Source organism: Tachysurus vachellii, chromosome 17 (genome assembly GCF_030014155.1).
Source record: "Tachysurus vachellii isolate PV-2020 chromosome 17, HZAU_Pvac_v1, whole genome shotgun sequence".
Lineage (NCBI taxonomy): Eukaryota > Metazoa > Chordata > Actinopteri > Siluriformes > Bagridae > Tachysurus > Tachysurus vachellii.
Window position 1 is genome coordinate 19,730,440 of NC_083476.1, and position 16,954 is coordinate 19,747,393.

A 16,954-nucleotide genomic window follows, 5' to 3' on the forward strand; every position below is an offset into this window, starting at 1 on the left:
GGTGTTCAGTAGCTTGACAACGCTGCAGACGTGACGGCAGACATAAATTACCGCTGCACGATCTGAGGGCGATTAGTAAACACGTCGCCGGTCACCAGGCAAACAGCTCAATATTGATAATTGCTATGAATGTTTGATGAGCTATTGTGAGTAAAACACTTGTGATGTTTATTGGCGTTTCATCAGCCGACGCTGATCTCGGATCTGCCTCTGGCTTCCCAGCGGGGGGTGGGGGGTGTCTGTAACACAGCAGGTTCACTACAAAGCTCTTACACCGAACGCTTTAACCGCACAACATCTCAAACATTTCTTGTTTTTTTTCCTTAAACAGCTGGAATCGATATCACCTGCTGAAACGGATCGTTATGTGAATCAAGATGGACGGAGTGAAAGACAACGTGACGTGAAGTTACGGAGAAAGAATCAACAGGTTTAAGGCAGTTTGGCGTAAAGGTGTGAGACGTCTTTTCTGTAATCGTCACACATGGAACAGTCGTGTCTGATCTCGGCTCCGGACCAGACGATTATTCGTCAAAAACAAATGACTGGATCTTATTTTCACTGCTAGAAGTGGAGACGTTCTCTACGTTCTCTACATTATGCTCCATCACACACTTTCTCATCATCTCTGTCTCAAATTACAATAAATACAATCATTCTTCATTAACGAGGATTTAATTAGGAGCCGAGACATTTAGTGTGTTCACAGATCTGTGGACTAATATGTTATAATGTGTAACAGACACTTCCTCTCTCTCTCCCCCTCCATCTCTCCATTATTCTCTCTCTCTCCCCCTCTCTCTATTTCTCTAATCTCTCTCCCTCTCCTCCTCTTTCTCCCTCTCTCTCTCTCCCCCTCTCCTTCTCTCTCTACCTCTCTTTCTCTCTAGCTCTCTCCTTCTTCCCCCTCTCTCTCCATCTCTCTATTTTTCTCTTTCCATCTCTCTCTTAATCTCTATTCCCTCCCCCCCTCTCTATCCTGCTCTCTCTCTCTCTCTCTCTCTCTCCTGCTTTCTCTCTCTCTCTCTCTCTCTCTCTTTCTTTCCACCTTTCTCTCTCCATCTCTCTCTCTACCTTTCTATTTCTCTCTCTCTCTCTCTCTCTCTCTCTCTTTCTCTCTCTCTCACACACACACACCATTTCTCTGTCTCTCCCCATCTCTCTCTCTCACACTCTCTCTCTCACACACACTCTCTCTCTCTCTCACACCATCTCTCTGTCTCTCCCCCATCTCTCTCTCTCTCTCCCTCTCTCTCACACCATCTCTCTCTGTCTCTCTCTCACACTCTCTCTCTCACACTCTCTCTCTCTCACACCATCTCTCTCTGTCTCTCTCCCCCATCTCTCTCACTCTCTCTATCTCTCTCTCTCTCTTTCTCTCTCTCTCACACACACACACACCATTTCTCTGTCTCTCCCCATCTCTCTCTCTCACACTCTCTCTCTCACACACACTCTCTCTCTCTCTCTCACACCATCTCTCTGTCTCTCCCCATCTCTCTCTCTCTCTCCCTCTCTCTCACACCATCTCTCTCTGTCTCTCTCTCACACTCTCTCTCTCACACTCTCTCTCTCTCACACCATCTCTCTCTGTCTCTCTCCCCCATCTCTCTCACACTCTCTCTATCTCTCTCTCTCTCTTTCTCTCTCTCTCACACACACACACCATTTCTCTGTCTCTCCCCATCTCTCTCTCTCACACTCACTCTCTCACACACACACACCATTTCTCTGTCTCTCCCCATCTCTCTCTCTCACACTCACTCTCTCACACACACTCTCTCTCTCTCTCTCTCACACCATCTCTCTGTCTCTCCCCCATCTCTCTCTCTCTCTCTCTCCCTCTCTCTCACACCATCTCTCTCTGTCTCTCTCTCACACTCTCTCTCTCACACTCTCTCTCTCTCACACCATCTCTCTCTCTGTCTCTCTCCCCCCCCCACACACACACACACACTCACTCTCATACCCTCAGATCATCATTTGGATTTTCTTCATTCTCTTGGACACATCTTGTGATCTTCATATAAAGGTCAGAAGACTGGCTCTTTTTCTGCAGATTTATTTTGTTATATTATTATTTATTTAAATAATATATCAGAAAGAAAAAAACAGCACGGGTGTGCAAACTTTTGCCCTCGGCTGTTTTATGAAGCGCTGCGTGTTCATCTCAAATCTCTAAATAAATATTAGAATATTTCTATATAGAATATAGAATATAAGACCAAAATAAAAGTAGGAGGTCTGTACAGTAAGTGCAAAAATCCCGACACACACCGAAAATGTCCAAACACAACAACGTTGTCAGGAAGACAGTAACAATAAAAACAAATAGCAAAACAAACAAACAGCAAAACAGACAAACAGCAAAAACAAATAAACAACAGCAAAACAAACAGCAAAAAATAGCAAAAACAAACAACTGCGAAAAGAAAAAACAAAACAACAAAAAAACAGCAAAACAAATAAAGAAAAAAGCTACAAAATGAACAAATCCTTTATTCAGAAACAACATAAAAATCAGATAAACAACAAAACAAATCTTCGTGTGTTGTTTATTCCTAAAGTCAGTGAGTCGCCTACAGACAGAGTGACACGCTTCACTGACTCAAGATTGTGAACGTTTCCTCGTCATCGAATCGTTCATATCGTATCGAATCAAATCGAATCGTATCGGATTTATGGTTCACATATAGAATCGTATTGTGTAAAATCCTGAAGTTCTATTTGTGAAGAACAGCACAGTCTTGTGTGTGTGTGTGTGTGTGTGTGTGTGTTTTATTCCTCACACAGATCACTTTTACTCTCTTAATGAACCTCCATAAAACCCACTCGTGTGAACTAAAAGCTCCAAACGATGGCCATGGGAAGCCGATCTCATACCCGACAGTCGCGCGTGGACGCTGTAATCCTCCTCAGCAGCATGCGGCTCGGTTAATAATCGGTCCGCGAGCCTATTTACACACAAATGATTTCTCTGAGATGCCACACGGCATTAGCAAAACGCTATATTAAGGCAGAGGCTGTGCGGAGGTTCGGCGTGTGCGTGAGGCGCTCTGGCAGACTGAGTCACTCCGCCTCCTGCCGAGCTAATAAGGTTTTAGACAGTGAGAGTAGCAATATGGTGATTATCTCAGCCGTGCAGAATTAGTCACTGTGTGATCTTCTTCAGCAGCGCAGCAGGAGATACCACGATCACACCAACCTTCTCTTCTCCACCGGTGGAGTTTCTTCTCCACACAAAAGATGTTCCTCATGGTTCTAAATAGAAGTCCAGGGTTTTGTATTTGTCTAGTAGAAGCTTTCAGAAAAAAATGTGCTAGGTGTTGAAGAACCCTTGGAGGTCTGTGAATATGAGCTGTTAGTATAAAACGGTTTCATAGTCAGAGGGGCACGGTGGCTTAGTGGTTAGCACGTTCGCCTCACACCTCCAGAGTTGGGAGTTCGATTCCCGCCTCCGCCTTGTGTGTGTGGAGTTTGCATGTTCTCCCCGTGCCTCGGGGGTTTCCTCCGGGTACTCCGGTTTCCTCCCCCGGTCCAAAGACATGCATGGTAGGTTGATTGGCATCTCTGGAAAGTGTGTGATTCGTAGTGTGTGATTGCGTGAGTGAATGAGAGTGTGTGTGTGTGCCCTGTGATGGGTTGGCACTCCGTCCAGGGTGTATCCTGCCTTGATGCCCGATGACGCCTGAGATAGGCACAGGCTCCCCGTGACCCGAGGTAGTTCGGATAAGCGGTAGAAAGTGAGTGAGTGAGTGAGTGGATTGTTTGCATTAATATTTTGTTTGTGTTGTAATAAGAATAGTGACATTTCACTGCTTTTGGTTGCCGCATTTGCGGCTTTCCGCCGATTAACGTTATAGATAAATGCCTCCAGCTCTGACTGACTCTGTGCTTCTCCGTTCTAATACAGCAGACAGCTGATGACGCACTTTTGACTACAACGCACGCGCGTAAAAGCAAAGTAACAAAAAAATCGCTCTTGGCTCAAACTGATAAATAATTTCCTTTCCCTCATGGTCGACGACATGTCCTGCATTTTAATGTAGTTTCTATTGTTTATTTATGAAAGTAAAAATTATACTTATAGTTTTAGGGTGTCTGAGATCACAGACTGAAGCCACCCTAAAAAAGGTCTAGACCCGCCCCTGGTTGGGATGTTGGTTGTGTTTATTATGTACTGAATCTGCAGGAACGGTGATTTGCGAAAGATGTTGAAGGTTTGTACCTCGTGAACGCTCCAGGTGTCCCAAGGTCTCGATCTGCTCCACCAGGTCATTGGAGTTCCACTGGCTCATCTCCAGCAGGATGGCTGTCTTCCCCTCCATAACATCTGGCACAACACAAGGAGACAAACACATTCTCAGTCTGAGCTGCATTTCAGCGCTGCTTTGGGAACGACGCTCTAATCGAGTCCTCAGGAGTCAAAAACTAATTAGCTATGTTTGCTCAGATCGTCTCTAACAAGCAATTTCCTTTGGCTCGGTGCAGCCCGACTTATTAGTTCACGTTGATAATGAAATCCATCAAAGTGAATGAACGTAAGCAGCTATTGTCCATATTCTATCAGAGTTTATTTTCTTTGTGTCACATGTTATTATGCTTTGAAAACATTGAATCGTTATTCTATAAAACATCTTCTTCTTCTTTTTTTTTTTTTTTTTTAGGAATCCGCTCGACCGCTCCGTCGACGTTCCGGCGTTCCTAATAATGTTACTTTAATGTAACGTGAAAGAGGGATGAACAGGAAACAAAAGATGGAGCTGGTCTCTCTTTCTGAGAATAAAAATAATACAATTAGAAAATGTTATCAGCAATCACTCACCGTTCTCTCCATTTAACAGGAGGGATGGAGTGATAAAATGATGGAGCAATGAACTGATGGAGTGATGGATTGACGGAATTACATATGATGGAATGATAGCATGATAGAGTGAAGGAATGATGGTGTGATGGAGTGATGGAGTGAGAGAATGATGGAGCGATGGATTGATGGCGTGATGGAATGATGGAGTGATGGATTGACGGAATTACGTATGATGGAATGATGGCATGATAGAGTGAAGGAATGATGGTGTGATGGATTGATGGAGTGAGAGAATGATGGAGTGATGGATTGATGGAGTGATGGATTGACGGAATTACGTATGATGGAATGATGCCATGATAGAGTGAAGGAATGATGGTGTGATGGAGTGATGGATTGATGGAGTGAGAGAATGATGGAGTGATGGATTGATAGCATGATCGATTGATGGAGTGATGGATTGACAGAATTATGTATGATGGAATGATGGTGTGATGTAGTGATGCATTGATGGAGTGATGTAGTGAGAGAATGATGGAGTGATAGATTGATGGAGAGATGTAGTGCTGAATGATGGAGTGATATAGTGATGGAGTTATGGAATGATTGAATGTGGAAGTGATGGAATGATGTGATGTAGTGATGTGAGGGAATGATGAAGTGATGGAATGATGGAGTGATGGAATGAGGGAATGTTCCCTCGGTGTGTGTGTTTGTGTGTGTGTGTGTGTGTGTGTGTGTGAGTTGACACACCATCCAGGGTGTTTCCCACCTTATGAGTCCCCTGGAACTGTACAGGCTCCAGGTTCCTTGAAACCCTGTGTAGGAAAACGGTCCAGGAAATGAATGGATGGATGGATGGATGGATGGATGGATGGTGACGTTGCAATTTAAATGAGTTCATGTAATTTAAACAGGGAACAATGGCACGATTATTCATTCTAAAAGACTGCATGCACTCAGGCAGTGAAGACGTAACTGAGGTTATCTAAGTCTCGTCTTATCTAAATGAACCACATCTGCACTGAAGCGGCGAACGCGAGCGCTGCTGTAGCGGAGCGGCGAAAATTGCACCGGAAATTCAAAGACACAAAAACCTCACAGAGGCTGAAAGGGCTAAAAATAGCTGTCTTGGAACCAACAGGGAAAGAAAATGGGGTAAAGCCTAGAGAGAAAAAAAAACGAAAAGAAACGCTGTAATGAAGACGGACGGCACTGTCTGCATCGGTCTTCACCTCCAGCTGTGAGCTAACTAGGCGGCGTAGGAGAATGAAATCTGTTCTGTCAAACACACTCGCAGAAACCCACGTCATTATCATTACACTCGCTCATTAAACTCTAGCCGGAAGCCGAACGGTCGAATCCACGACCAATGGAACGTGCGGAGAAGATAAAGCTATATCTCAGGTTTGAGCTGTAATGTAAGTGCTGAGTGATGAGCAGAATGAGAACATCTCAGACCAACACAGTACGTTAAAAGCTTCATTGTGTTCAGCTCTGAGCAGAACATCTGTTTAGAAGAGAGGCATCGCTGCACCGTCAGGGAAGAGAAGAGACGCCGTGAGGAATCCGCTCGACGTAAGGGCGTTCCTAATAACGTTACTTTAACGTCATGTGAAAGGGGGATGAACAGAAAAATTAAAAAAACAATAGACGGAGCTGTGCTCTCTTTCTGAGAATAAAAAATAAATACATTTATGGAAAGTTATCAGTGATCTCTCGCCATTCTCTCCATTTAACACTAGGGATGGAGAATGGAGTGATAAAATGAAGCAATGAACTGATGGAGGGATGGAATGATGGAAGTAAGAATTGATGGAGGGATGGAATGATGGAGTTAAGAATTGATGGAGGGATGGAATGATGGAGATAAGAATTGATGGAGGGATGGAATGATGGAGGTAAGAATTGATGGAGGGATGGAATGATGGAGGGATGGAATGATGGAGGTAAGAATTGATGGAGGGATGGAATGATGGAGTTAAGAATTGATGGAGGGATGGAATGATGGAGGTAAGAATTGATCGAGGGATGGAATGATGGAGGTAAGAATTGATGGAGGGATGGAATGATGGAGTTAAGAATTGATGGAGGGATGGAATGATGGAGGGATGGAATGATGGAGTTAAGAATTGATCGAGGGATGGAATGATGGAGGTAAGAATTGATGGAGGGATGGAATGATGGAGTTAAGAATTGATGAAGGGATGGAATGATGGAGGTAAGAATTGATGGAGGGATGGAATGATGGAGGGATGGAATGATGGAGTTAAGAATTGATGGAGGGATGGAATGATGGAGGGATGGAATGATGGAGGTAAGAATTGATGGTGGGATGGAATGATGGAGGTAAGAATTGATGGAGGGATGGAATGATGGAGTTAAGAATTGATGGAGGGATGGAATGATGGAGGTAAGAATTGATGGAATGATGGAATGATGGAGGGATGGAATGATGGAGTTAAGAATTGATGGAGGGATGGAATGATGGAGGTAAGAATTGATGGAGGGATGGAATGATGGAGCAATGAAATGAAGGACTGATGAATTAACAGTTTTGGAATGATGGAGCAATGAACTGTGATGTATGATGGAGTGGTGGAACGAGGTACTGATGGCATAATGAAATGATGGAGTGATGGAGCAATGAAATGATGGAGTGATGGAATGATGAAAATGATGAATAAAAAAAAGCAGCAAATTCTAAATTATTCTAAATTCATTCTGCCAAATGTTTACTGCACAAAAAAACAAAAGATTTTCAAGATTTCAAGTTTGGATTTTTTTTATTTTATTTTTTATTTTTTTGCTTTTTTGTTTCTAATGTTCAGAATTTAGTTCTAGATAGAAAAAAAGTGATTCGGTAATAAAACACAAATTTACGTTTAAAATGCGTGAAATCAATTCAGACATTTTGAGTCAGAATCAGATTACAGAAGTTGTTTTACTGCAAAACTTTACTACAGTTTCAACTTTATTACTTGACGCTTTGAAGTTTTGAGGTTTTCAACCTTTTTTTTCTTTCAAATTTTCAGAATTTGCTTCTAGTAAGAAAAAAATTATTAGGAAATAAAATTTTACACTCGTAAATTCGATTTAATTTTATTTTATAGAATTTTATTTTACTTGTAAATTCTATTTTTTAAATAGAATTTCCTTTACAAAAATTGAAATATATTTTTTTTCTATACTATTTTTATTCCTTTATGCCTCTATTTTTTTTAACGCGGCCAGTTGTGAACGATCAGTCGTGCGTATGGTTGTGTGACTGTGGGATTTTTAACGAGAATTGAATTTGAATTTGGGGGGCACGGTGGCTTAGTGGTTAACAAGTTCGCCTCACACCTCCAGGGTTGGGGGTTCGATTCCCGCCTCCACCTTGTGTGTGTGGAGTTTGCATGTTCTCCCCGTGCCTCGGGGGTTTCCTCCGGGTACTCCGGTTTCCTCCCCCGGTCCAAAGACATGCATGGTAGGTTGATTGGCATCTCTGGAAAATTGTCCGTAGTGTGTGATTGCGTGAGTGAATAAGAGTGTGTGTGTGTGTGTGTGTGCCCTGTGATGGGTTGGCACTCCGTCCAGGGTGTATCCTGCCTTGATGCCCGATGACACCTGAGATGGGCACAGGCTCCCCGTGACCCGAGGTAGTTCGGATAAGCGGTAGAAGATGAATGAATGAATGAATGAATGAATTTGAATTTTAAATATATATCGTGTGTGATTTCACTATTTCAAGTAGAATAGATTGTAAAAAAAAAAAGGGTGATGTAATTGTATTTAACATAACAGCTCTGGGTGTGTGTTTAATCTAACTGCTTTATCGTTCTAGACCGGAGCTAAAACGGAGTATTTACACTGGGAACTTCGTCTGAGTATCTATTTCCTCTTCGGCTCAAAGCAGTCGGATATAGTGGAGTTAAGCGCTTTCTCGCAGGATTTTAATTACATCGTGAACACAGACTCAGCGGCGCGGAAACAAACAGCCAACACAAACAGTCTCTGCTGGAGTCTCCGCTGGATCGCTGCATGCTGCCATGTTGTTGAAGGCAGAATCTCTGCTCCAGATTTCTTTGACTTTACATCCTTGTACTATATTTATTTAGCATTTGTGTCATGAATCTTAATTTGACTGACATTTTATTCTTAGTATTACTGGAGAAAAACAAATATGAGCAGCATATATGAGGGTTTCCCGCAGAAAATTTGTTAGTTATGGCGGTAGGGACACGGCGCTTCTTTGTGAGATAGACCACAGACTCTGTACTACATTTAACACTAAATATAAAGTTTAAAGGTGCCCTTCCACACAAAACCGTTTTTACTTGGATTTTTTGATATGTGTTCGGTCCATATGTGTTTGTGTTGTGTTGTGAATGTTCAGTTCTAGCCACTTAAAAGAAATAAGGGGAGAAATCAGCTCAGTTGGAAAAGCTGGTCATTCTGACGTCAGAGTGACTGAGCTCATTACTATTCATGAGCTCTCCGACTTGAGACCGCACCCCCAGAATTCATGTAGCTCAGTGAGTTTCCTATACAGCAAGGATGGCTGAACATCAACGGGCTTGTGAAGAACCAATTCTGCCGCAATTCAAGGTGATTGTAAACAAATTTCCTCTAGCCTAAGCTACTTATTGCGCTGGGTGAATGAATAGTCATGCTCTCAGATCCTAGCGGTTAGCCAATCGGAGTCAAGCAGCATAGCTCATTTGAATATTCATGAGAACTGGCGCAAATCGAGCTGAGTCTTCCTGCAGGCTTTCTATACCACACTAGAATGGCTTGAAACAAGGTAACCAAGGCATTTTTTCCACAAAAAAAGAGTCCATGGTAAACTTCAGACATTACCACAAAAATAAAGAAATACGTGTGGCAGGGCACCTTTAAATAACAAATAATAATAAATAAGAAAGTGCAAAACAACATTCAAAATTTTGCGGACACGCGTTTTAACAACTGGCTAGTTATCCTCCAGACAGTGACAGACCACGTCTGTCTCTCATTTCAGCCGTGTGGTGCGCGCGTCCGCGCTATTCTCCAAGATGCACTTGACGGCCTTTTGTGCAGCAGAATTTGTAATTTTTTTGGGCGACCTAGTTAAGGCGGTAGGGTTTCCCAGCTTAGGCGGGCCGCCCGAACTGCAAAGTGCTGCGGGAAACCCTGTATATCGTCGCTGTCGGGCGGAAACCTTGTATGTCCAAATTTGGTCAATTTCATATTTTTTCACATATCGAAGCTATTTTTACAAGTTATTAACCAATCTAAAGTCTTGAAAATAGCTTGAGCGCAAATCTCATAACTCCATTGGACACTTCAACTGTCCACCTCTTCCTCACTCCGCGGGAGAGCTTCACGGCATATTTCTCCTCAAGAAGAGTCTCAACGAATCAACACGTCTTCTGAGGTAAATGTCTTCAAAACACTGGGCTCAAAGAAAAAAAATCTTGACCCCCGCTAGTTCTGGTGCTCGTCTGAGGACAGGAATTTAGCGCAAGACAATCCACTGCAACGTGGACTAAACCCTGTGCACTGCAGATAAGGTACGGGGTTTTTTTAATTTCCTGAAAAGTAACGGTTTTGGAGATACGAGGATTCCGCCCAACAGCGACGATATACTGTATGTATGGTATCCTATTGTTAAATTACACGTTTCTAATTTTCAAATTTATGCAAAAATAATAAAAAAAACATCACTGCAAACAGTTAGTACTCATGTTAATGATGTCATGAGCAGCTGATAGTGATAGAGTGAAAGTGTCAGGATTACAGAAAATTCCAGGTTTCAGACGCCACTGCCAGCAAGCAGGTTCCAGACCAATAAGATTTTTATGCCTTACTCGCCTGAAAACCTGAAATGGAGCAAATGCCCATTTTCCTGTCTTAATTCAGCTAAAATTTATGAACTAATTATCTAATCAGGACTAATCAGTAATCACAATCGTGGTAAACTGGGAGAAGAGAAACGCCTCTTACTGAACCGTACTCAACACGTCCTAACCTAGTTTTAAACATTATTACAAAATTACAAATAACATTATGTAGTCATTATAATATGAAGTCATTAGAGTTTTTAAAATAGTGAATGTATATATTGAATTCTAATAATTCATATATTCCATGTTTGAGTTTTTATATAAAAAGGGAAAGTATCATTTCTTATCCTAGCCCTAAATGCAAATCGTTAACCCTAAACCTAAACCTATTCTATCCCTAAACTGTTACCCTAAAACTTAAGCCCTAACACCAAACTCTTAACTTTGAACCCTATTCTAACCCTAACCCTTAACACCAACCCTTATCCTAAACCCTAACACATAGTTCTTAACCCTAACCCTATTCTGACCCTTAAACCCAATTCTAGTCCCAATCCTAACCCTTAAGACAAACATATTCTAACCCTACCCCTTTAGCCCTAACACAACACACTGAACCATAAACTCTACTCTAACCCTCAACCCAACCCTATTCTAACCCTAATCATTTACCCTACCCCTTACTAACACCAAAAACTTAACCCTAAACCCTAACACCTAATCTCTAACCCTAATCTTTTACCCTACCCCTTAAGCCATAATACCAAAGACTTAACCCTAAACCCTAATCGCTAACCCTAATCTAACCCTTAACCCAACCCTATTCTAACCCTAATCCTTAACCCTACCCCTTTAACCCTAACACAACACACTGAATTCTAAACCCTATTCTAACCCTAATCCTTAACCCTACCCCTTTAACCCTAACACAATACACCGAACCCTAAACCCTATACTAACCCTTAATTCCAACCCTAACCCTTAACCCAAACCTTAAACCCTAACCCCTAAACCCTTTCCCTAATCCTGACCCCTAAACCCTAACCCTATAGGTATTAGTATGTTAGTATTATTAGGGTTTCTTACTATATTTAAATTAAATACAAACTAAACCAATAAACAGCAGTGTCTTTCAGTCTTTCGGTTAAATTGCAGGAGATATTATTTATGGGCGATTTTTAAAACGCTAGAACTCTTTAGCCGCGATTGAGACGTGTGTAGCTAAGCAGGGAAGAGTTTTACTTAAATGTGTACATCATTCTGTTCCATGCTCACAAAAATCAGCAGTGACAGCAGCTCTGAAACGTAGACACCTTTCTGTCAAGAAGGTTCTGGCGTATCGATCCTGACGAGCACCTTCAGGTACCGAAACCGTCAGTCTGAATATTCATAATGTCTGTGAGAAAGATTGACAACGATAGCAAACGACTGGATGAGAGACAGAGAGAAGCGGAGAAGAAAGAAAAACACCGAGGGAACAATGAGGCACGCTGTGACATCAAAGAGAGACGGAGAGAAGAAAACAAACCAAAAATAAATCTCCCAACAGACACGAACAGACACAGAATACTAATGTGGCAATATCAAACATTCTGGAAGAATAATGTCTGTCATTATATTTACTGAATGTAAAACCAAACTGATATTTAGACATTTTACAAAACCTTAAAAAAAAAAAAAACGGTGGATGCGGTTTGTTGTTTCTTGCAGATCAGTAAATAAATGTTTTGTTGCTTCGTCTATAAGTGAAGATGAGGCGGATCCCCGACATTTATATCGTGTCTGTCTATATCAGTTGTTCAATAAATAGCTGAACAATTAAATTAAACCTTTAAAGGTGAGGTGCACGATGTTTGAAAGCCAATGTTGACATTTGAAATCACCAAAACAAACACGCCCCTAACCCAAATGGGTGTCACCCGTTTTGATAGCTCCACCCCCACACATACATACGTAACCCAGGCAACTATTATGGCGGAACCTGCTGGGGCAGCTGGCCAAGGGGATATTTTCATCAATAAATGAACACAATGAGTAATACTATGGTAATACAAATGTGTTTTTTGTAGTACTGTGTGTTGTACCGTGAAAGGTTTAGCTCCGTTTCACGCGGAAGACGTTCAGTTCTCTCCAGCGCTGGAAAGCTGATCCTATATTAACACGGGTCTTGCTTCTTGCCTTATCGTAAGCCTTTTTTCGCTTTTCGTTTTTATCCGATATTGCTTTTGGCTAATGTCACACATGCGCACTGAACACTCTCTCCGCCGCATATTGACAAGACACGCCCCTTTCTGCTCATTGGTTACACGTTTTTGTTTTGTTTTGATGGCCCGACTCAGTTTTCTGAAGCATTTCTCAGACATCGTGACAGCGCCTTTTATTGTTTTTCAGTACAGGAGCACAGGAAGTGACCGGGTTGCCAGATTGAGTTTAAAAGTCACTCCAAATCCACTAATATGTATAATTATGTATATATATTATGTATATAACCATATATATATATATATATATATATATATATATATATAATTCCTGTTGTTGGTTTATTGGTAAATGTTAAATATTCCATATAATCCAAGACAACGTGTACGTCCTGTTCCGTATGTCGTAAACAAAGACTGTGTTTATGACGTACAGAACATTTTCTAATGTATGAGATATCGAGTAAAAGGGATTTACAGCCTTTATGGTATCGGGAAATGCATGTGCAACACGGTGACCTAGTTTTCCATGCAGAGATAAAAATGCCAGCTCTTTTGTGAGGATTTTGAGATGTAGTTGGACTGCGAAATTGCTGTGAAACATGCTGTATAGAACATAGTTACAACTAAAAGCGCTCAAATAGAGCAGCAAGGAAAGCTTTGTTCTGCATGAATGAACAATTTTGACTTTCACCTGTCGGTTACAGGGTCAGTGGAATTCACTAGAATACAGTAGAGTGTGATAGACTCTGGAATTATGTTTTCCTAAATCGCTAAAATCTGTGGTGAGAAGTCGCTGGTGGCGTTAAAGGCAAAGGTCGGAATCCTATGACAAAACGAGTGAACTTCAGTGTTCCACTAGCACATGTATGGAAGCGTATGTAAAAAAAAAAAAAAACAGACCAGCTTCTGGAGCAAATCCTTTGCTGCTGCTAGACATCAATTATTTAGCTGAAGACAGCTCATTTTCCAGAGACTATCAACATGGCAACAGCCATACAGCAAATTGATTTTGCTGTGGAGAAAAGTTTTGAGAAAAGGATTTGAGCTTAAATGATAAATTTGAAAACGGTATTTAAAATTTCAGCTTTTATTTCCTGGTGTTTTGTGTATTTTGTATCCCACGACCCAAGCTAAATTATTGGAAGACGTAACTAACGGGTGTTTCTTGATGTCCAGATGTGTTGTTTATTGTCTGTTTTTGCTGTTCTGTTTATTGACTGTGTAAACAATAAACAGCTCTGAAATTCTATCCTTGGTTTCGCCTATGAAGACTGCTTTTGTTGTTAAGAGGTATGAAGATCAGAGAACAGCTGTCTGTTGTAGAAAAGCAAGTATTTCAAAGCCGGGAAGAGAAAGAAATTCAATCAGAGGCTACGCATAAACACTGGGCATCGGCGTTACAACAACGTGGAACGTCAGCGGATGATGATGGAAACGTTGTGAGCGCTGTGAAGAAAATCGCAAAATCGACAGTGACCAACGCCACCAATCGCCAACAACCTCCACAGAGCAAGGGTGAAGAATCACAATCCGCTATTCCTTGAAGACCACAAGAGCAAAAATATCGAGGCCATACCACAAGATCCATCTGAAAACATCTCATCAGTAGTAAGAATCAAAGCAGCGATTGGAATTCGCAAAACAATACAGAGATGAGCCACAAAAGTTCTGGAACTGAGATGAACCTCTAGCAAATGGATGGAAAGACCAAAGTGTGGAGAAAGAAAGGATCTGCTGATGATCAACATAAAAGCTCCTGTGGGAAACATGGTGGCGGAAGCGTCATGGCTTGGGCTTGCACGGCTGCTTCCGGAACATTCTCGCTAATCTTTAATGCATCCGAATGAACTGGAAAGGAATTACATCATGCACTAATACAATGAGCCAAAACATACAGAACGGACATCATCAACAAGGGAAAAACGAAGTGTAAACTTTGTGTAAGTCAGACATTAATCCAAATGAGCAGAATTTTACATCCTGAAGAAAAGACTGGAGATAAAACAGAATTCTGGAACAGCTTTACGAAAGAAAAAAAAAAAAAAAAAAAAAGAAACAACAAACAAACCCAGCAGTGTTCCAATACTTTTGCTTGCTTTAAAAGCAAGTTCTCTGGAATAAAAGTGCTATGTTATATTTAAAAAAAAAATATCTGGAGGTAAACAGCAGGAAATAAAAATTGAAATCATGAACTCTCGTCTCAAGTCTATCGTTTGATGTCAAACCCAAATTTCTTTTGACGTATCGAGCGAACAAGTGAATCGTCCCAATACTTTTGGAGTGAAATATAGCAGAAAGCAATTGTTTTTTTGTTTTTTTAAACACTGTAGTTTAATTTTAATTAATCAGCTATGATTAGCTAAATGTCACCACAGCAGTTCATAAAAAACAACATTTAGAAAGAGAAGTATGTAGTTTATGCTACAATTGTGGAGGAATATTATTTATAAGCACAAAAATGGTTAAAAATCGAGATTTACGTTTACGCCATTTGGCGGACATCCAAACTCCAGAACGATGTGCAAAAGTGTTTTGTTGCTAGGTTACAGACTTAAAATACCATCGACCTAAATTTTGTATTTTTTTATTTCTTTTTTTTTATATACACATGAAACAAACAAGGAAAATAAGGGGTAGTTTAAGTGTTTCAGGAAGAGTTCGGTCTTGTCAGAGAGATACTGTAAATGTCGGCGTTTAATCAGTTCCTTGCTTATCTAGATCTTTCTAGAAAAAAAGGGAGGCTATCTTTTCATCGCAGTCCAGACGTGATTAAACGCACAGCGAAGGAGTGTTGACTCTGTGTTAGCGTGGGAGAGTCGTCACAGGAACAACAGAAGCAAAATAAGGGCATGTTTACTTCCTGGTATTTTTTCACTTGACTCACGATTTTAGCACGCTTGTTATCGTGATTCACCGCTAGCCAGCCTAGCTACATCCTCAGGCACGCAGGATCCACGCAGACCATCGATCCAGGCCGCAGTAATGCGACATACAGCTTCGGTATTTATTTATTTTTGTGAAAAATCCTATTTAAGTTCGAAAGAGTAATATTTCTTCTGCTCTGTAAAAGTAGTTATTTTATTTTAAAGAATATTATGATAGAGCTTTGATTTGTAATATAAGCCGAGAATTTTATTCTTTTACTTAAATTTATCCTTGAACAATACCAAATGGATGATATTATTAATTCACAAGCGTGGGTCCATGACAGATGAGCTGTAATTTGTAAGGTTTAGCATGTTTTGACAGGTTATGGGATAATAAACAGGTGAGACAGCGAGCACTTCAGACCCATGAGAGTCTGTTACGATCAACGGATGATGCTGATAAATGAGACGCTCCGCTTTCCAGCTCCGGACAAATGGCCTCATTAAAGATGTGGAACAGGTTCCAGCAGAGTCATGATAAGATTGTGGAATTTGAATTTAATGGCAATTTCCATGGAGATGTTAATAAACCGTTTAATATACTGTTTGATACGTGCACAGTGTTGACAATACAGCTTTATTTAAAGGTTGGGTGCACGATGTTTGAAAGCCAATGTTGACATTTGAAAACACCAAAACAAACATGCCCCTAACCCAAATGGGTGTCACCCCTGTTTTGATAGCTCTGCCCCACACATACATACGTAACCCAGGCAACTATTATGGTGGAACCTGTTGTGGCAGCTGGCCGAGGGGATATTTTTTATCGATAAATTAACTCAATGAGTAATACTATGGTAATACAAATGTGTTTTTGTAGTACTGTGTGTTGTACCGTGAAAAGTTTAGCTCCGTTTCACGCCAAAGACGACGGAGGCAACGGCAGGTATCCGCCATGTCAATGTTTCAATCGCTTCCTGCTAACGTCAGACATGCGCACTGAACACTCTCTCCGCCGCATATTGACAAGACACGCCCCTTTATGCTCATTGCTCATGCTCAGGGAATGTAATCTCACCTTTAATAAAATCTGAATCATAAACAAAACGACCGAACCGAGATAATAAAAACAAACAAATTGACTCTGACGTCTGTGTTCATTCTGTTCATCATCTATTTCATGACCATGTTTTAGAGCTGGCTGAAATGATGCTATAATACTGATAGAAATGAGGTCAAGTTACACCTGAGGATCTCTTTCACAAGTGA

At 41.0% G+C, this 16,954-nt stretch overlaps 1 protein-coding gene across 2 annotated transcripts in view; it reads right to left on the reverse strand.

Annotated features, from left to right (window-relative positions):
• The window catches only part of plrdgb (PITP-less RdgB-like protein), a 71,922-nt gene that overhangs the window by 28,837 nt on the left and 26,131 nt on the right, over positions 1–16,954 (reverse strand). The window contains exon 3 of one of the 2 annotated variants that reach the window (XM_060891119.1): positions 4,229–4,333. The exons of the other annotated variant lie outside the window; for it this stretch is intronic. Within the exon in view, the coding sequence (XP_060747102.1) occupies positions 4,229–4,333 (105 nt within the window). The remainder of the gene's footprint in view (positions 1–4,228; positions 4,334–16,954) is intronic. 2 annotated transcript variants of the gene reach the window in all.